Source organism: Macaca nemestrina, chromosome 2 (assembly GCF_043159975.1).
Source record: "Macaca nemestrina isolate mMacNem1 chromosome 2, mMacNem.hap1, whole genome shotgun sequence".
In the NCBI taxonomy this organism is placed as follows: Eukaryota; Metazoa; Chordata; class Mammalia; order Primates; family Cercopithecidae; genus Macaca; species Macaca nemestrina.
In genome coordinates, this window is record NC_092126.1 from 100,483,007 (window position 1) to 100,505,517 (window position 22,511).

Genomic DNA, 22,511 nt, shown 5'->3' on the forward strand with positions numbered 1-22,511 from the left:
GTGTATGCCAATTGAAAGAAAACTTCCAATTAAGCACTAAGCATAAGAAAAGGTCAGTGCATTGGGAGTTATACCTGATGTAAATGACGAGTTGATGGGTGCTGACGAGTTGATGGGTGCAGCACACCAACATGGCACAAGTATACATATGTAACAAACCTGCACATTGTGCACATGTACCCTAGAACTTAAAGTATAATAAAAAAAAAAAAATTCAGTGTAAAGGAAGTAGGATTTCTATAAATAGTCTGGCTATTGGAAAATTCAGTTGCTCTATTAAATATTTGTTTTCTTTGTTAGATTTAAAATTCAAAGGTTAAACACATAAGAACTGGTCATGTGAAGGAAACATTAATATCATTACAGCTTACTGTTAGGATTTTAGAAGTAGATATAGCTACATAAAACTGTTATCTAGAAAATAAACTCTCCAAGTGCATTTTCAACTGTGAAGAAATTTAATTCTGATACTGCTAGTAATTCTTGATGTGGATATTAGTAAACAAATCACTGATTCCTTTGGCTCACTTATTCTGGATGTCAAAATCAGCTCAAGAACGTTCCCCACTACTTTTCTTGGGAAACAATCTCTTAAGCTGCTCCTCATATTTTTTTCTAGATGTATTGTGGTGCCTTTCATATGTTGGAGGACAGAGGAAATCTGAATGTCTTTGATTTTAAACAGAATGATTCTTTATTTTCTTTTTCTGTTTTTGCATGCTGGCATAAAAAGAATAATTCTATTATAAAATACTGAGACTGTGAATACGGTGGTATACTGATTTCAGGATGGTGTATCAACCTGCAGTTCTTAAATAGTCTCCTCTTTAGTGGAAATGTTAGGCATATTTTTTGAAGTATGATAGCATAGCATTTTTGTTTTGTTAAAGATATGTATTTTAGTGTATAAAGGAAACAGAAAATAAGTTTATTGGTTATAAGCGCTTCTACAATTGTTGATAGTGTTTCTTTCTTGTTGTTACTTACGAACAGATGGTCACATCTTCTATTAACCAGATTTTAAACTTGGAAAAGTTTGGTGATTTAGCTTAAGTGCCTGATGCTGTATTTTAACTCTCCAGGAAATTATATCCTCAGTGTAGCACCAGTGTAGAATGTTAATGCTACTAAAGTTCACACTAGTTCTTGGCTGTTCTGGGTGTGTGTGTGTGCATGTGTGTGTGTGCATGTGTGTGTGTATCAGGATAGGAGATAGGGGTAGCTAATTATTAATGCAGTATATTACCAAAAAATTGGAAAATAGAGAAAATGACATCACTGTTGTTTTAGTAAATTTCCATGTAGTGTTTTCTCTAATTTTTATTTTTATATTATTGTAATAATACTGTACATTCAATTTTGTATGTTCTTCTCCCCCATTTAGCATTGTTATTGACACTTTTACGTGTTGCTGAAGTACTAACATGTTTTAATGGCTGTGTCAAAGTGCATGTACATTATTTACTTGGTTATCATATCCTTACTGTTTATCATCTAGATTATTTTATAGTTTTGTTACAAATACTATTGTGACAATTTTGACATATAGCTTATTAGATCTTTGAATTTTATCTCCGGATAAATTCTTAACCACAGACTTTTAGTCTTTTTCGTTAGCCACTTTTAAGTGATTTAAATATATATAGCCATTAAAAAAAAATTAACCCGGGCTATAACGTTAATCCTCCCCCCTGTTAAAATGTTTTTTCCTACAATTATGCAAAATGAATGAAATATTTTGCTTAGATTAGGAAAGTTTCTAGAGTATAGTAACTTTTGTAAACCCCATTTCCTTTTCATGTACCTCGTCTTTGCTGAAGTTATGTGTTTTATATGATTAGTGGATTTAAAGACTTGGACTAACTCATAACATTCTTTGCTTTTTTATTGTCATGTTGTGTTTGTGCAGGAAATATGTTTTTTTATTCATATATTCATTTTTATAGTAGAGGTCTGATATGCCAAAAGCAATTCATTAGAACATATTTATTTGATGTTTGAAGGATCCTTTAACATAGTTTTATGTATTTATGTGTGTAAGATTTATGCATTTTTATATAACAAACCAAAATCACATATGTATTTAACCGCTTTGTTAGTTGCTGATAATTTATGTAACAAAGTTTTCTTGGAGTCTTAAGTCTCACAAAACATCTTATTTTTGTGCATCCACACATGCCAATAAGTGAATCATGGTGCCTTTCCCAAGCCTTGTATGAACAGGACTGGGGTAAGGGCTATTTTTTTTTCTTATCATGGGTACTTAGAATAAGCTTTACAAAGAAAATTCCATGTTTCTCAGGCAAAAAAAAAAAGTATGAATTAAAGTAGATTTTAAGTATGCCATGTTAGATAAGTAATATGTACGTATTTTGGCACTAAATGAATAGCTGCTGGAAAAATTTATTTTAAATGGCTTTTAAAATGCAATTATTTATGTCTCCAACAATGTCACTATTACTTGAAACTATCAATAATTTAAAAACACATTTCTTTGGTGCAAGATTATATTTCTAATTTAATCAATGTACTTAGCTTTAGCCTAATATTTTTCAACATTTGCCTGATGTTTTCAAGGTATTTGATAGATAAATATGTATGTAAAATGTACATGAAAATCTGGGGCTGGGCGTGGTGGCTTACGCCTGAAATCCCTGCACTTTGGGACGCTGAGGCCAGGAGGTCAGGAGTTCACCAGCCTGGCCAACATGGTGAACCCCGTCTCTACTAAAAATATAAAAATTAGCCGGGTGTGGTGGCATGTACCTGTAATCCCAGCTTACTCTGGAGGCTGAGGCAGGAGAATCACTTGAACCTGGGAGGAAGAGGTTGCACGTGAGCCGAGATCCCACCGTTGCACTCCAGCCTGGGCGACAAGAACGAAACTGTCTCAAAAAAAAAAAAAAAAAAAAAACCGAAAAAGAAAATTTGGATAAATTGGTAAATTTTTTGAAGGTCAAAGCATAGTCAGTTTATAGAATGAATCTCATTACATATTTTGTAGTATGGCTTAAAATTTAGATTTCCCTTGCAAATGTAATATTTATTAAATCTCTGCAAAGGCCCTAATTTATAGATAAGCATTGCACTATCTAATTTATGCCACTGGGTGGTAGTAGTTTATTTTCATTTATGTAAGCTCTAGACTAGTAGCTTGCAAACTTTTTGATCTCAGGGACCTCTTAACACTCTTAAAATTTATTGGGGATTCCAAAGAGCTTTATTTATTTGGGTTATATGTATTGACATTTACTGTATTAATAATTAAAAGTAAAAAAATTTTTTTTTTTTTTTTTTTATGGAGACAGAGTCTCACTCTGTCGCCGAGGCTGGAGTGCAGTGATGTGATCTCAGCTCACTGCAACCTCCGCCTCCCGGGTTCAAGCAATTCTCCTGCCTCAGCCTGCGGAGTAGCTGGGACTAAAGGCATGTACCACCATGCCCAGGTAATTTTTTTGTATTTTTAGTAGAGAGAGGTTTCACTGTGTTAGCCAGGATGGTTTCGAACTCCTGGCCTCGTGATCTGCACGCCTCGGCCTCCTAAAGTGCTGGGATCACAGGCATGAGGCACCGCGCCTGGCTAAAAGTAAAAATTTTAACAATATTTGTTTAATTCGTTTTTAAAATAACAGTTATAGACTGGGTGCAGTGGCTCATGCCTGTAATCCCAGTACTTTGGGAGGCCAAGGCAGGTGGATCACTTGAGTGCCAAGGGTTTGAGAACAGCCTGGCCAACATGGCAAAACCCCATCTCTACTAAAAATACAAAAATTAGCTGGATATGGTGGCGTGTGCCTGTAGTCCCAGCTACTCAGGAAGCTGAGGCAGGAGAATCGCTTGAACCCCAGGAGGTGGGGGTTGCAGTGAGCCAAGATCACGCCACTACACTCCAGCCTGGGTGACAGAACGAGACTCTGTTTCAAAAATAATAATACTAATTATAGGCCGGGCATGGTGGCTCATGCCTGTAATCCCAGCACTTTGGGAGGCCGAGGCAGGCGGATTACCTGAGGTCAGGAGTTTGAGACCAGCCTGGCCAACATGGTGAACGCTGTCTCTACTAAAAATACAAAAATTAGCCAGGCATGGTGGCATACGCCTGTAATCCCAGCTATTCTGGAGGCTGAGGCAGGAGAATTGCTTGAACCTGGGAGGTGGAGGTTGAAGATGGTGCCATTGCACTCCAGCCTGGCTGACAGAGCAAGACTTTATCTCAGAACAAACAAACAAACAACAAAAAACAAACCATTTATAAATCCATTACATGTTAGCACAAATACTTTTATGAAATCTACCTGTATTTTCCAAAATAAGGTTTAGTGTGAAGAATGGCCTTGTTTTACATTTTTGTTATCTCATTGCTTGGCTTAATACAATGCAGCTGGATTTTCATGCCTGTTTCTGCATTTAATCCGTTGTGATATATTATTTTGGTTGAAATATATGAAGAAAATCTAGTCTTATGTAGACACTTATTTGGAAAAGGGAGGATCTCACAGATCCTCTGAAAGGGTCTCAAGACCCCAGGATCTTTGGACCACATGTTGAGAACTGCTGCTGTAGACTTTGATTTTATTTGCCAAAGAGGCTTGATGATTCAGTGGGAATTCTGATAAAATTATTTTTGTTGCTTTTTCTGTTAATTTGTATTTCATTCATTTTGTAGTGCTTTTCATTCACTCATTTTGTTTGTTTGTTTTTGCTGGGATAGAGACAGGCATTGGCTTACTTATTCTTCATGTCATTAACCAGCTTGTTAGGATCATCAATTAATCTAGAGTTTAACAGCCTTTTCACACTTCTGCATTTTTGTTTATTTCCTACACTGGGAGTAGAAGTGGGTCTTCTTAACCATGTAGTAAAGTGTTCTCTGGGACAGTGTAACAAAATAGTAATGCTACATGAAATCTCAGAATTCTGGCATTTCTTATTATAATTGATTAGGATACTCAGGATGAGGAGTATCCTCTAAGAGGTGCTGGAGTAGCAAAAACAATGCCACATTCTTCCTAGCTGTATCTAAGGATTAGTTATTTTATTCCCCTTTCTTACTACTTCAGCTATCTTTTTGTGAAATATTTTCTTTGTCACTTAATACCTAGCATATGCTTGGCAGTTGGTAAACAGCTGCTATGTATGTATTTGATGACTGAATGGTTGGATTATTGAGCTACAGATTGCCAACCTTTCTCATTTAACCCTTATAGAGAGCGTTTGCCCATTTTTATAATTCCCATGGATGTGAGTGAACCTCATCTGAAGTGGAAAGTGAGGAGCTAGCAATAAAGGGTCTGCCCTGCATTTTACTTAACTGACAGAGGATCATACTTACAGTTCATTGAAAATTGACCTAAAAGTATTTTTAAAGTGTGTGGGTTTTTTTTTTAAATAAAAATTGCCTGAGATACATTGAATTTTGCTTTGGAAGAACACAGTGTGTTCTTGCAAGATTCTGTGGCAGTTCATGCTTAGCCTTCCTATTGATGTGTGCCGTGACTGTGGTTTTCCCATGCACTCTTGCATGTTGGCAGAAGACTTGTCAGCTGTGGCTGATGCACGCTTTATTTCTCCTCACTCACTTATCTTTTGTTGGGAATTTGAAAGATAAATTGTCTAGACATTTTGAACATACTTTTTTAGTACTTACATTAAAATTCTATTTTCACTTTGGAAAGAGTAGGGAATTCACTTTTATAATATTATAGGCTGTGGACGCCATTTCTGGGAATTACAAGGTCAGGTGAGATGTTTCTGGGTAGTAAGTAAACTCTTGGTATATCCTCCTTAAACATTGTGATGAGAATCAGTGTTGGAGGCAGACTTCCTGTGAGGAAGTGGCTTCATTTGTGATACAGTGTAGAATCCATAATGGGTTTGAAATATGTTTTCTGTGTTTGGAGATATATATATATATATATATATATAAAATCTTAATGCCTTTCCCCACCAGTTTTTTGGCTATTTAACATTTCCTTAAAGCAGGATGGGGAGGTAGAAAGCAGTGAGTTTTGTGTCAGAAAGAAGTATAACATATTGCATTTTGTTGAGAGTTAAAAGCCATTAGTAATTAATTGGTTCAGAAATTCTGCTTTAGTAAGAAATATTATTGCCCAACGGAGCTTGATCCATGTCAGCATTCTTAGTTTTTAAAAATATTGCAAGGTAAGGATCGTTGCTTAAATCCAATTTTAAAGTTCTATCATCAGGCTTATATATTCAGGTTGATTTATCATCTGAAGGAAAAATTGGATGCTTCAGTTACCATATTTCAATGAAAGATTTCAATGGTTTCTTTCTAGGTGTGAAATTATTTGGTTCCCTGACATGGTACTGGAAAGTAGGAGAGAGGGTTAAATTAGGATGAAAAGAACTTTGAAACCAAATCCATCCTATTTTCATCATTGTATAATGGATAATAAGGTGACTTGGACAAACTGTTTTAGTGGATTAAACACTAATATTAGACTCTATATAGAATAGTATCCTGAAATTTATTGAATGTGATTAGAAAACTTAATTAGCAGAAAATTATATCTAAACAGGAACTTGTGGCATGGATTTTTTGTTGTTTGAAAAGGTGAGAACATTACATTTATTTTTTATACTGTGCTGGATTCCGGAATTTTAAAAATGAAAACAAAAAAATTCACTAGATTTGACTACATAGTTTTGTTTTATTTTACTTAATTGACAAAAGATTTTCATTTAAACTCTTATTTTGCTGAAAGGGTTTCAAAACTCTTCAGTTTCTCCAGAGCCTGATTGAAGATATTTTTGTGAATTACTCAGAAATGCTGAGATGCAATTTTATATGCTGAATAATAATGAAAAGGTACTGATGACATCTAAGTATTAAAAGACATTGATCATACCTTTTTTCATTCCCCCAGCATTTAACCTTCAACACAAACTAATTAGGCAGTAAGCACTTTGTTTCAGAATCTTTCCCATAATTAGTCACTTTACTGGACTGATTTTTTTAAGTGAGGAAACTTAATTTCTTGTTAGTAGTAAGCGTTCATTATTTCTTGACTGATTTTTTTAAGTGAGGAAACTAATTTCTTGTTAGTAGTAAGCGTTCATTATTTCTGTATTTTCTGTATGGTTGACATCAGAATTTATAGTAAAAGAATATGTAAACCAAAGACACCATTTTTGTTTCCAACATATTTATATCTGAGGATTATCATCTTGGGGTTTGCAGGCAAATGCCAGTAAAGTTAGAATAGGAATCTTTTCTTTTTTTTTTTTTTTGAGAGGGTCTCTCTTTGTCACCTAAGCTAGAGTGCAGTGGTACAATCACTGCTCACTGCAGCCTTGACCTCTCAGACTTAAGTGATTCTCCCACCTCAGCTGCTCAGAGTAGCTGAGACTACAGGTACAAGCCAACCTGCCTGGCTAATTTTTAATTTTTTTGTAGAGATGGGGTTTCACTATGTTGCCTAGGCTGGTCTTGAACTCCTGGGCTCAGGCAATCCTCCCACCTTGGCCTCCCATAGTGATGGAATTATAGGCGTGAGCCCCACTGCACCTGGCAATAGGAATCTTTATAAATGATTTCAGCTAATTAATATTCCTTTGAAATTTAGACCTGTTTGAGTATCAGTTTTATACTTTGGGCATATAAAATAAATAAATTGGATAGATTTGCTTTTTATGTAAAAGATATCACTTTGGGAGGCCAACGTGACGGATCACGAGGTCAGGAGTTTGAGACCAGCCTGGCCAATATGGTGAAATCCTGTCTTTACTAAAAATACAGAAATTAGCTGGGTGTGGTGGCGGGCACCTGTAGTGCCAGCTACTCTGGAGGCCAAGGCAGGAGAATCGCTTGAACCTGGGAGGCAGAGGTTGCGGGGAGCCGAGATCGTGCCCACTGCACTCTAGCCTGGGTGACAGAATGAGACTCCATCTCAAAAGAAAAAAAATGTATATGGTTGTCAGATAAATTACTTTTTAAATGATTGAGCAAACTAAGTTGCATTTCCCAGTTGTTACCAGAATTCACTCTTCTCTTGGCAATTTTGCCTTTGAGAAAATGCTTTAGAATAAATGTTTGTCTTCAGGTTTGCAATTCCTGTACCCAAACCACTGTGTTAAACCAAATTGTTAATGAAGGCCTTTTTTCCTGAGCTGCCATAGGTTGAAGTTCCCACATTTCTTATACCACTGGAAGTGAAAATGTTATATGTGCCAATAAACGACTGTCTCCCTGGGGCATATGTTTCTTGGTAGGATTACAAACCTATCTTGAAAACTGAGTTTTGTTTATAGTCCATCTCAATGGTAGAGGGAAGTCTGGAGACTTCTGTGAGGACTAAAGGAAATAATCTAGGATGGCAGTAGCAGTAGGACTTTCCTAGGGTATCATTATGCTAATAATGCGTGTGTGTGTGTGTGCATGCATACATACATATACAACCCACATATATGTACACATATATAAAGGCATATACAGATCCTCCTTGACTTATGATAGGGTTAGAATTTGATAAATTAATTGTAAGTTGAAAATATCAGTATCAACTTGTAAAGGTCTTATCCAGATATAACTTTATTATTAAGTGGAGGAGTGTACTGAATGTGTATTGCTTTTGCACTGTTGTGAAGTTGACAGATCCAAGAGCATCGTAAATCAGGGACCATCTGTGTACACAAATACACGTAAACACACACATATGTATTTTGTTTGTTTGTTTGTTTGGGGACAAAGTCTTGCTCTGTTAGGCAAGCTGGAGTGCAGTGGCACCATCTCAGCTCACTGCAGCCTCCATCTCCCAGACTCAAGTGATTCTACTGTCTCCAGCCTCCCGGGTAGCTGGGACTACAGGAGTGTGCTACTGCACACTCAGGCTAATTTTTGTATTTTTAGTAGAGATGGGGTTTCACCATGTTGGCCAGGCTGGTCTTGAACTCCTGACCTCAGGTAATTCACCTGCCTCAGCCTCCAAAAGTGCTGGGATTACAGGTGTGAGCCACTGTGCCCAGTCACACGTATGTATTTTTGGTGCCAAGTTACACACCTGTTGCACCCGTCCTATCTGATTTTGTTTGATAATGTTGAGCTGTTTGGCCTCTTTAAAGACCTGGCCAGATGCAGTGTCTCATGCCTGTAATCCCAGCACTTTGGGAGGATAAGGTGGGTGGATCACTTGAGGTCAAGAGTTTGAGACCATTTTGGACAATATGGTGAAACCGCATCTCTACTAAAAATACAAAAATTAGTCAAGCATGGTGGTGCATGCCTGTGGTCCCAGCTACTTGGGAGGCTGAGGCAGGAGTATTGCTTGAACCCAGGAGGCGGAGGTTGTAGTGGGCTGAGATTGCACCACTGCACTCCAGCCTGGGTGACAGAGCAAGATTCCGTCTCAAACACACACACACACACACACACACACACACACACTCTCTCTCTCTCTCTCTCTCTCTCTCTCTCTCTCTCTCTCTCTCTCTCTCACGAAAAAAACCCTGCTACTCTAGCCAAGATGATTATTTTTGCAGAGTCTGAATTCTTCCTTATCTTACCCAAAAACCCCCTGCTGTGGTAGTGCCTTTCTATAATACTGTTGAATCAGGTAAAGATTTCTTTCCAGTCACCTGGAAACAGCTCTGGTTTGAAACTTATACAGATAGTAAGTTTCATTTCAAAATATTCAGCCAGTAAATGTTTAAAAAAGTAACAAAAATCTCTGCTCTTTTATTATATAGTTAAGAAGTTTTTAAAAATAAAATATGCCTAAGAATAGTTTTTCCGTTCTTAAAAGTGTCATAGTGAGTATATAATAGTATTACATAATTATTGATGATAAGAACTATAGAGCAAACAAAAAGCAATTGAAATTATACAGTACAGAAATAGGGACAAGTCTTCATTTCTTTAAATTTACTATCCATAAAGAAACTGGTAGAGAATGGAGAGCCTTCAGTCATTTATTTTTTCCAAACTTCTAAACTTAGACTCATATAAACAGTTTTAATATCCTAATCCAGAACTGAGTGATAAATTGGTTTTGGTGACTGAACATTTCTTGTGGCTTTGTTGAACTACTCCAATATCTCTTGGCTTAGAACAGTGATGAGTTTTTAAAGCTGTCCTGCTACTGCTGCTCTTAGTTCTCAAAAATTGAATGTAAAACACTTTAGCTCAGTGATATTTCTTGAGATACTTGATTTCTGCTGTTTTCATTATAGCTTTTGAGGAACTTGAAAAAGCTTTGAGTACAGCCCAAAAAACAGAGGAAGCACGGAGAAAACTGAAAGCAGAAATGGATGAACAAATAAAAACTATCGAAAAAACAAGTGAGGAGGAACGCATCAGTCTTCAAAAGGAATTAAGTCGGGTGAAACAAGAGGTTGTTGATGTAATGAAAGTAAGAATAATTCTGTAATGAAATGGGCTACAACAAATTTGAAATTTAAGTGTATTTTTCCTTACACTCTTTGACTGTAAAGAAGAATTTGTTTGTATTTTAGACATTGACTGTTTCCTGATATTCAGGATATAGTACAAATTTTGATAGATAAATGCTTTTAATACTTAGGTAATTCTTTGGAACCTTTTAAGCTTTGCTTTCTCTCCAGTGGACTATGTTATAAACTGAGATGTGCCTTAACTGTTCTGTGGCTCCCCGACGCTTAGGCACCTTGAAGATAGGCTACTTAGCTGCTTCAGTAGCATATCCTCCAAAGAACTTGGCCAAGAAGGTACTTGCCTAGTATGTGTTGAGGGAATGAGGGAGTAGTGACTGAGGGACTAGATTGTTTAAATGTTTTAAAGGATCATTATTACTTAATGTTCTGGTTACTCTTAATATAGATAGACCTTACTTTAAAAGTTAGCTTTTTGGAAAGATCTCTTAGAAATTAATGAATTTTTAAAATCCCATAGATTTTCAATTTTTCAGAAATATGAACATGTCATCATCATGGCCCCTCCCTGCTCCCAGCTTCCTTCCTCACCCATTTTTTTCTGCTTTGTTTTTTTGCTTGTTTTTCCTCCTGTCATGTTTGCCTTTCTTGCCACGTTGCTTATTTTATCCTATTTCTTTACTGACTCCCCATTTATATTCTTGATATTTCATTATGGCCACTAAAATTGCTCAAGATAAATTATAGATCTGAATAGATGAGGCTTGGATTTCAGAGTTGCAGTATGCATTTCTACAACTCATGGTAAGGTTTCTGTGATTTTATGAGTGCATAACAAGCATTGAGGGGGCAAATTATATTTCTTTTCATTTTCTTCTTCCTGCTGAACTGTAGGTAATTTTCAAAGTAGAAATTATTTGTGGCCAATTATTGGATATATAAGGCTTTAACTATAACTGCCTGACTGTATTTTAAGTTTTAAAGTAGTCATATGATGTGATAAGTAATGTTACCATGGACTCCAACAACTTAAAAATAATGTATTATTTTGAAAGGTAATAATATAGACATATGGTATAAAAATCAGAGGATATAAAGTATATAGTGAAAAGATTCCCCTGTTTTCCCACAGAAAAGTGCTGTTTTCCTTTTTGAGTATATTTCCCATAGATAGCCTGTGTATATAATTTCTCTTTTCTCCTCTAATTTTTTTTCTTTTCCTTATAGATGGGTTTATTAGGCTTCCTTTAAATGGTATCTGGATTTTTTTTTTAACTTAAAAACCACATGGTTAATCCTGACATCATTTTTAAAAATTCAGTTTTTTCTTTTTTTAAACACAAAAGATAGCATGTTATATAGAATGTTCTATATTTTGCTTTTCCACTTAATAATCTTTCTAGGAGATTGTTCCTTAGCCATTGGTAGTTGATAATTCATAGTGATACCCCATTTATTTTAAAGGCTGCTCAAGATTTCATTGTATGAATATCCTGTAATTTAATCAGTTTCCTATTGATAGATACTTAGATTGTTTTCTGTTTTTGCTATTGCAAATTATCACTTTTTTTTTTTTCTGAGACGGAGTCTTGCTCTGTCACACAGACTGGGGTGCAATGGTGCAATCTCGATTCACTGCATCCTCTGCCACCCAGGTTCAAGCGATTCTCCTGCCTCAGCCTCCTGAGTAGCTGGGATTACAGGCATGTGCTATCATGCCTAGCTAATTGTTGTATTTTTAATAGAGATGGGGTTTCACCATGTTGGCCAGGCTGGTCTCAAACTCCTGACCTCAGGTGATCCACTTGCCTCGGCCTCCCAAATTGTTGGGATTACAGGCATGAGCCACTGTGCCTGGCCTGTGAATATTCTTATCCATACTTGTTCACATTTGTATTTCTTTAGGGTAGATGACTACAAGGGGACTATTACTCAAGCAAAGACTATACGTATTTTTAATTGTTGCCTAGTTGCTATGAGGTCTGTGGAGGACAATTTATACCCTCACAAGCAATGTGTTAGAATATGTTTCCCCCCTCATAAAGATGGCATTATCTAACTTTGTCTTTCCAACTTTATACATTAAAAAATTATCATTCTAATATATATAATTCTTACCTGTATGATAAACATATTTTTCCTATTTATTTGCCCAAATCCTTGACTCACTTTTCTATTGGGCTGTTGGTCTTTTATTGATTTGTAGAAGCTCTTTGTTTATGAGAATTAGCCCTTTGGACATAGGTCCTTTTAGCCAAATAGTTTTCTCAGTTTGTTATTTGTTGACTTTACAACTTGTTTTTGTAGAAATTTTTTTTTTCCTTGTAGTTGAATTTATAAGGCTTTTCTTTAAATGTTATCTGGATTTTTTTTTTTTTTTTAAACACATATTCAGTCCTGAGATCATTTTTTAAAATTTTATTTTTTCTTCTGGCACTTTCATGCTTTCAATTTTTTTTACTGTTAACATCTTTGATCCAACTGAAATTTATTTAGTGTAAGGAATGAGATAAGGATTCAACTTAAATTTTTCCCAGATGGCTACTAAATGGTCTCTAAATCATTTATTTAGTAATCCACATTTCTCCCTCCGATATGCCATATTATCTTCTTTTTTTGTTTGTTTTTTTTTGTAGAGACTGGGTCTCCCTATTTTGTCCAGGCCAGTCTTGAACTCCTGGGCTCAAGCTGTCCTCCTGCCTTGGCCTCCCAAAGTGCTGGGATTACAGGCATAAGCCACCATGCCCTGCCTATGTTATCTTTAATACACACTAAATTATTAAAGTATTAAATGTGAGGTTTTTTCCCTTCATTTTCTGTGCTGTTCTATTTGTCTGACCATGTGCAGCTGTTTACTCTAATTTTATAATATGCTATTTGGTAGCTGCTTCTTATTACTCTTATTTCTTGGAATAGTGTTTGTTATTCTTCCATGTTTATTTTGTCCAGTGGGCTCCCCCATTCTGGTTTTTTTTTTTTTTATATATTAACTTTTTAGATTTATATAAGGAGATTTGACATTTTTATGAGATTGAGGTTTCCTATCCAAAAAAAAGAGCAAGGCCTGTACCTTTTAATAAATAGTACAAGCCTGGAAAGCTGGGCATAATTTGATTGGTGCAGCCAGGGCGCACCTTCACCAGTGTAGTGCCCTCTTTGAGAGCATCCTTATTCCTCAGCTGTGCTCCCCTATCCTGACTTGTAGGGAACATCCCTGCAAGATGTGGAAATGAAGTCTATTGCAGCAGCAGCAGCATTTGTCTTAAAATAAGAGGAAAACTACTGGTTATTCTTTTAACTATCATGGCTTTTATGACTTTGATCTGTGTAGGAAATGTGTTTTAGGAGGAATATGATTTTTTTCTTCTTAAAAAGTTATTAGTTTGAGTAAATTATAATAGTATTTAGTTGTGGAGTTACATATTTTATTCTGGGTGTCCTTATATTATCTATATGGCTCATTTTCAGAAATCCTCAGAAGAACAAATTGCTAAGCTACAGAAGCTTCATGAAAAGGAGCTGGCCAGAAAAGAGCAGGAACTGACCAAGAAGCTTCAGACCCGAGAAAGGGAATTTCAGGAGCAAATGAAAGTAGCTCTTGTAAGTGCCTATTTTTTTTTTTTCTGCTCTAGATATACTTCTCAGAGTTACAAAGTTATCATCCTCTCACCGTTGCATTCCAGTTAGAGGTCAGACTACTGGCAGCCTTGACGTTTGGGTATAAAGAGAGGATAGGGAGTAGGCAAGCTGTCAGAGCTTATTAGCTTGGTATTATGTGAAAATTAAATTTACTGATCTAACACACTTTCTTTCTTTCTTTTTCTTTTTTTTTTGAGATAGAGTCTCGCTCTATCGCCTAGGCTGGAGTGCAGTGGTGAGATCTCGGCTCACTGCAGCCTGCATAATCTCCATCTCCCCAGTTCAAGTGATTCCCCTGCCTCAGCCTCACAAGTAGCTGGGACTGCAGGTGCACACCACCAAGCTCAGCTAATTTTTATTTTTTTATTTTTAGTAGAGATGGGGTTTCACCATGTTGGCCAGGCTGGTCTTGAACTCCTGACCTCAAGTGATCCACCCACATTGGCCTCCCAAATTGTTGGGATTACAGGCGTGAGCAACTGTGCTTGGCCACACTTTCTTTTTAAAACATTTAAAAATTTTTAACAATTTCTTTCAATATTTATAGTTCTCTTTCATTGTCAATATTCAGTATAATTAACACACTTTCATTAAGCAGTTTGTTTTTCCGTCCCTCCCACCTGGCAGTCGGCTATGATTAGGGACAAGAAAAGGAGAAGATAGATTAATTGAACTAGTGACTGCATAATTCAAGAAGAGAGTGCATAATTCAAGAACAGTGTCAAAAATCTCATCAGACTGAGTGTACCCAGAGCTCAAGTCTGAGAAAATTTTGGCTGAGTTGTATTTTACAGAATAAGAAATAAAAATGGCCAAGTAATTTTTATTTTAAGTGGAATAATTTCAGTACTAATTTTCAGTCCATATGATGGCTTAAAAAATAGAGTTAAATTTAAAAACTTCCTGAACTAACAAAAACCAGAAAAGCAGATTGAGATTTTTGTTGAAAGATTTTTTAAAATAGCGTAATTTGAAAGTTTAAAACAAAAAATATTTTTCTTCACTTATGAAAGCCTTTTACATAAGTTGCCATAAAAAAGTGTTAGTGACAAAAATGTAATACGTTTTTGTATGAAGTTATTATCCATAAGATAATATGTGTAACTCAAAAATGCTTTCAGTGTAAAAGGATAATAAATAGTATTTTAGATTTTAATCTTCTTTCTTACATATATTGTTGTTTTCACTCTTAGTTGCTTCTGGGGCCCCGAGAATTTCTAGCAGCAGTGATTCTTGAATTGAGTTAACAAGTTCTCTAACCTGCTTTGTGGGGGCACATGGATTTACAGTATGATTGGGTGTCTGTGGTCATGAAATTTACACATATGTGGCCACATACTTGTTTTCTTTGTTGATCCAGAAAAGAATTAAAGCATTTTACAAGAATACTTAACTGTAACAGTACAACATAAATTAAAAATAGGGGCAAAAAATTAAGGAACAAAGTGGGAAATAAATAACACTAAAAATGCCTGTCACAAGGGCCTACTCTGAGTTTTCATGCTGGGGTAATTGACCTTTGGGGATACTGAGCCAGCCTTCATATACACATGTGTGGGTACCTGTGCCTGCCCTTTTCTTAATTCAGTGGACTATTAAAATTTCCTCCTTTATGGGCATATAGAGATATATTTAAAATATAGTTTACATTAAATAATATATTTAAGTGGATATTTTAAAATCAATGCTATGGAAACTAATATTTTCTTATCAACCTACTCATAATATGGTACAAAATCTTTCCTTAATTAAAGTAGTGCACTTTACTTGAGTACAGTGAACTGAAAGTATTGCCGTTGGCAATATCTGCTCTAAGCAATAGGTGTAGATAAGTACACTTGTCTTAATTGGAGTTCAGTTAAGAAATTAACATTTAATATGTTAATCGACCGTTAAAAATACTCTCTAAAGCTTCTCTTCTCAAAACACTAAACACTTTAAATTGAATATTGATACATGGTAAGGACAATCAGAGAAGCTTTTAAGTATTAGTAGGGTGGTAGAACCAATGTAGCTTTGTTTTATAGATATTGTCTTGATCTTACCCATATATTGACAAGTAATCTTCTGATTTCAATTTGATTTTCCATGTGGGGTCCCTTTCTGAATGACGTATTTCTCACAAACTGTATAAACTTAAATCTGGTTTCTAGACCTAGAGTAGAAATACCGAACTCTGGTGACCTTTCACATTCAGCAGTGTTTTGTAAAACATTTAAGTAGTGGAAAAATAGCAGACATAGTGGGGTTATTGGAACATAATTTTTCATATCAGTAATAATTGTGGCAATTACCCCACTGGAAAAACCATAGTGCCTTGTTTGTATAGATTAGAGCATGGGAGGAGAGAGATGATGACATTACCTATCCAACAGGGCTGGGTGCAGATCAAAAGAAATGAATGATTCCTGGGGAAGTACTTTGTGAATGCTGAAGATTTATATGCATTTAAGGTGGTATTAATTATTTTTGGCACAGGAAAAGAGTCAATCAGAATATTTGAAGATCAGCCAAGAAAAAGAACAGCAAGAATCTTTGGCCCTAGAAGAGTTAGAGTTGCAGAAAAAAGCAATCCTCACAGAAAGTGAAAATAAACTTCGGGACCTTCAGCAAGAAGCAGAGACTTACAGAACTGTAAGTTTTAATGATACTCAGATTCTGGAGTTGTGAAACTATTTGCATATGAAAATTTGTTATCTCTCTAGTCAGTAAAAAGTTTCAAAGATTACTGGATTAGATTTATGTATACGTGCCCTTCATTTTTAGATAGTGTGAGCTATGCATGGGAGTGGATTTGGCTTTGGGCTCTGTTTATTACATGGTGCTCCTGGTTCTGCCTTTAGCTAGCTGTATTTCTGTCAGCCACTGAGTCTGCCGCTTTTCACTGACCCTGCAGCATCTCCATTGCATGCTCATCCTTGATGTCTAGGAAGTGGGCTCATTTTGTAGGCAGTACTTGTTCTGGCACCTTCCTGCTTGTCCAGGTTTATCTTATGCCATGTCCTGAACGTAATCCAGTCTCTGCTTATATCACAGTTTAATTACACTAGTGTGTTGTTTTGCATTTGGTTTCCCCAGTTTTTCCATACTAAACATAGTCCTGTAATGAACATATTTGTATATATGTCTCAGAGTGTACATTTTAAAGACCCTGTCTGACCCTTTCCTTAGCAGTATTTGAAATGTACAACCTGTTTTGAAAACTGACGATGTTTAGACTTGTTAACTTTTTTCCTCTGATTTAGATAGTAAAACAGCCATACTTCTTACTCATAGTTCTAAACCATCCTTAGTTTTTCCATTACGAACACTTACAAAAGGTTCCATGGTGGGTGAAATGGACACTTAGGAGGCCTAGATCTTCTACTTGTTAGCTTTTTAATTTAATTGTACTTTAATTTCATCACCTGTCTCATGAAGAGATTAGATTCAGTAATTCCTTAGGACCCTAGGACCTTTCCAGCTCTGACATTTTGTGGGTCTGCCTTACTTAACTCCTTCAGAGTCAAAATTACATTTTCATGAGATAATAATAATCTTTGTTAAAATTTGTGCAAGTTCCTTCTTTTTGAAAAAAGAAAGAACCTTCTAAATGATAATTTTGAAGGTGGAAAAATCATACGTTCTTTTTCTTCTAAAATTATGAGAATAATAAAATAGTATGTAGGCTGGAACTATGAGTTGGGTTAAGCATATAATCTTTTCTTTTCTTGTCTTTTTTTTGTTGTTTTTTTGTTTGTTTTTCAAGATAGTCTTGCTTTGTTGCCCAGGCTGGAGTGTAGTGGCACGATCTCGGCTCACTGCAGCCTTCGCCTCCTGGGTTCAAGGGTCCCCAACCTTAGCCTCCCGAGTAGCTGGGACTACAGCCGCACGCTACCCCGCCTGGCTAATTTTTGTATTTTTTTGGTAGAGACGGGGCTTTACCATGTTGGCCAGGCTGGGTCTCAAACTCCCGGCTTCAAGTGATCTACTCTCCTTGGCCTCCCAGACTGCTGGGATTACAGGCGTGAGCCACCGTGCCTGGCCATAATCTTTTCTTTGTTATATGATTCCTTTAGTAATTGAGCACAGATTCTTTGTTCTTTCTAGTGTTTGGTATGATATGTTAAGCTATTTATGTAAATTTTGATCTTCAGGTAGGTGGTAGACATCATGTCTGTGTATCATTGCTAATAGGTAAGTACGTACTTTAATAAAAATGCGTCTGTTTTTAATTAACAGAGAATTCTTGAATTGGAAAGTTCTTTGGAAAAAAGCTTACAAGAAAACAAAAATCAGTCAAAAGATTTGGCTGTTCATCTGGAAGCTGAAAAAAATAAGCACAATAAGGAGATTACAGTCATGGTTGAAAAACACAAGACAGAATTGGAAAGCCTTAAGCATCAGCAGGATGCCCTTTGGACTGAAAAACTCCAAGTCTTAAAGCAACAATATCAGACAGAAATGGAAAAACTTAGGGAAAGGTGTGAACAAGAAAAAGAAACATTGTTGAAAGACAAAGAGATTCTCTTCCAGGCCCACATAGAAGAAATGAATGAAAAGACTTTAGAAAAGCTTGACGTGAAACAAACAGAACTAGAATCATTATCTTCTGAACTGTCAGAGGTATTAAAAGCCCGTCACAAGCTAGAAGAGGAACTTTCTGTTCTGAAAGATCAAACAGATAAAATGAAGCAGGAATTAGAGGCCAAGATGGATAAACAGAAAAATCATCACCAGCAGCAAGTTGACAGTATCATTAAAGAACACGAGGTATCTATCCAGAGGACTGAGAAGGCATTAAAAGATCAAATTAATCAACTTGAGCTTCTGTTGAAGGAAAAGGACAAGCATTTGAAAGAGCATCAGACTCATGTAGAAAATTTAGAGGCAGATATTAAAAGGTCTGAAGGGGAACTCCAGCAGGCATCTACTAAGCTGGATGTTTTTCAGTCTTACCAGAGTGCCACACATGAGCAGACAAAAGCATATGAGGAACAGTTGGCCCAATTGCAGCAGAAGTTGTTGGATTTGGAAACAGAAAGAATTCTTCTTACCAAACAGGTAGCTGAAGTTGAAACACAAAAGAAAGATGTTTGTACTGAGTTAGATGCTCACAAAATCCAGGTGCAGGACTTAATGCAGCAACTTGAAAAACAGAATAGTGAAATGGAGCAAAAGGTAAAATCTTTAACCCAAGTCTATGAGTCCAAACTTGAAGATAGTAACAGAGAACAGAAACAGACAAAACAAATCTTGGTGGAAAAGGAAAATACGATTTTACAAATGAGAGAAGGACAGAAGAAAGAAATTGAGATACTCACACAGAAATTGTCAGCCAAGGAGGACAGTATTCATATTTTGAATGAGGAATATGAAACCAAATTTAAAAACCAAGAAAAAAAGATGGAAAAAATTAAGCAGAAAGCAAAGGAGATGCAAGAAACATTAAAGAAAAAATTACTGGATCAGGAAGCCAAACTTAAGAAAGAGCTTGAAAATACTGTTCTAGAACTTAGTCAGAAAGAAAAACAGTTTAATGCCAAAATGCTGGAAATGGCACAGGCTAACTCAGCTGGAATCAGTGATGCAGTGTCAAGACTGGAAACAAACCAAAAGGAACAAATAGAAAGTCTTATGGAGGTTCATCAACGAGAACTCAATGATGTCATATCAATCTGGGAAAAGAAACTTAATCAGCAAGCTGAAGAACTTCAGGAAATACATGAAATCCAATTACAGGAAAAAGAACAAGAGGTAGCAGAACTGAAACAGAAGATCCTCCTATTTGGGTGTGAAAAAGAAGAGATGAACAAGGAAATAACATGGCTGAAGGAAGAAGGTGTTAAGCAGGATACAACATTAAATGAATTACAGGAACAGTTAAAGCAGAAGTCTGCCCATGTGAATTCTCTTGCACAAGATGAAACTAAACTGAAAGCCGACCTTGAAAAGCTGGAGGTTGACTTGAATAATTCTCTGAAGGAAAATACTTTTCTTCAAGAGCAGCTAGTTGAACTGAAGATGCTGGCAGAAGAAGATAAGCGGAAAGTTTCTGAGTTGACTAGCAAGTTGAAAACCACAGATGAAGAATTCCAGAGTTTGAAATCTTCACATGAAAGCAGTAACAAAAGCCTAGAGGACAAGAGCTTGGAATTTAAAAAACTGTCTGAGGAACTAGCGATTCAGCTAGATATTTGCTGTAAGAAAACCGAAGCCTTATTAGAAGCTAAAACAAATGAGCTAATCAACATTAGTAGTAGTAAAACTAATGCCATTCTCTCTAGGATTTCTCATTGTCAGCACCATACAACTAAAGTTAAGGAGGCACTGTTAATTAAAACTTGCACAGTTTCTGAATTAGAAGCACAGCTTAGACAGTTGACAGAGGAACAGAATGCACTAAATACTTCTTTTCAACAGGCTACTCATCAGTTAGAAGAAAAAGAAAATCAAATTAAGAGCATGAAGGCTGATATTGAAAGTCTTGTAACAGAAAAGGAAGCCTTACAGAAGGAAGGAGGCAATCAGCAACAGGCTGCTTCTGAAAAGGAGTCTTGTATAACACAGTTGAAGAAAGAGTTGTCTGAAAACATCAATGCTGTCACATTGATGAAAGAAGAGCTTAAAGAAAAAAAAATTGAGATTAGCAGTCTTAGTAAACAACTAACTGATTTGAATGTTCAGCTTCAAAATAGTATCAGCCTATCCGAAAAAGAAGCAGCCATTTCATCACTAAGAAAGCAATATGATGAAGAAAAACATGAATTGCTGGATCAGGTGCAAGATTTATCTTTAAAAGTTGATACTCTGAGTAAAGAGAAAATTTCTGCTCTTGAGCAGGTAGATCACTGGTCCAATAAATTCTCAGAATGGAAGAAGAAAGCGCAGTCAAGATTTACACAGCATCAAAACACTATTAAAGATTTGCAGATTCAGCTTGAGTTAAAATCAAAGGAAGCTCATGAAAAGGATGAGAAGATAAATTTATTGAAGGAAGACCTTGATCAACAAAATAAAAGATTTGATTGTTTAAGGGGTGAAATGGAAGACAAGAAGAGCAAGATGGAGAAAAAGGAGTGTAATTTAGAAACAGAGTTAAAGACTCAAACAGCAAGAATTATGGAATTAGAGGACCATATTACCCAGAAAACGATTGAAATAGAGTCCTTAAATGAAGTTCTTAAAAATTACAATCAACAAAAGGATATTGAACACAAAGAATTGGTTCAGAAACTTCAACATTTTCAAGAGTTAGGAGAGGAAAAGGACAACAAGGTTAAAGAAGCTGAAGAAAAAATCTTGACCCTTGAAAACCAAGTTTATTCCATGAAAGCTGAACTTGAAACTAAGAAGAAAGAATTAGAACATGTGAATTTAAGTGTGAAAAGCAAAGAGGAGGAGTTAAAGGCATTGGAAGATAGGCTTGAGTCAGAAAGTGCTGCAAAATTAGCAGAGTTGAAGAAAAAAGCTGAACAAAAAATTGCTGCCATTAAGAAGCAGTTGTTATCTCAAATGGAAGAGAAAGAAGAGCAGTATAAAAAAGGTACAGAAAGCCATTTGAGTGAGTTAAATACAAAATTGCAGGAAAGAGAAAGGGAAGTTCACATCTTGGAAGAAAAACTTAAGTCAGTGGAAAGTTCACAATCAGAGACATTAATTGTACCCAGATCAGCAAAAAATGTGGCAGCATGTACTGAACAAGAAGCAGCAGATTCCCAAGGCTGTATGCAGAAGACACATGAAGAAAAAATCAGTGTTTTACAAAGAAATTTAACTGAAAAAGAAAAGCTATTGCCGCGGGTAGGGCAGGAAAAAGAAGAGACCATTTCTTCTCATTCTGAAATGCAGTGCAAATACCAGGAGCTCTTAATAAAGCTAGAACATGCTGAGGCAAAGCAACATGAAGATCAAGTTATGATAGGTCATCTTCAAGAAGAACTTGAAGAAAAAAACAAGAAATATTCCTTGATAGTATCCCAGCATGTGGAAGAAGAAGGTAAAAATAACATACAGGCAAAGCAAAACTTGGAAAATGTGTTTGACGATGTCCAGAAAATCCTCCAGGAGAAGGAACTAACCTGTCAAATCTTGGAGCAAAAGATAAAAGAGCTGGATTCCTGCTTAGTAAGACAGAAAGAAGTACATAGAGTTGAAATGGAAGCGTTGACCTCAAAATATGAAAAATTACAGGCTTTACAACAGATGGATGGAAAAAATAAACCCACAGAATTTTTGGAAGAAAACACTGACGAAAAGTCCAAATCACATTTGGTCCAACCCAAATTGCTTAGTAACATGGAAGCCCAGCACAATGACCTGGAGTTTAAATTAGCAGGGGCAGAACGGGAGAAACAGAAACTGGGCAAGGAGATTGTTAGACTGCAGAAAGACCTTCGAATGTTGAGAAAGGAACATCAGCAAGAATTGGAAATACTAAAGAAAGAATATGAACAAGAAAGGGAAGAGAAAATCAAGTAAGTTTTATATCAGCTTGAATATTTTTATGGCAATCCTTAATGAAG

General features: G+C 36.1%; 1 protein-coding gene across 6 annotated transcripts in view; it reads left to right on the forward strand.

Annotated features, from left to right (window-relative positions):
• Positions 1–22,511, forward strand: part of LOC105480182 (golgin A4) — a 120,434-nt gene that overhangs the window by 60,355 nt on the left and 37,568 nt on the right. For all 6 annotated transcript variants that reach the window (XM_011738719.3, XM_011738720.3, XM_011738721.3 and 3 more), the window contains 4 exons: positions 10,192–10,370; positions 13,837–13,968; positions 16,486–16,641; positions 18,229–22,463. In XM_011738719.3, the coding sequence (XP_011737021.2) occupies positions 10,192–10,370; positions 13,837–13,968; positions 16,486–16,641; positions 18,229–22,463 (4,702 nt within the window). The remainder of the gene's footprint in view (positions 1–10,191; positions 10,371–13,836; positions 13,969–16,485; positions 16,642–18,228; positions 22,464–22,511) is intronic.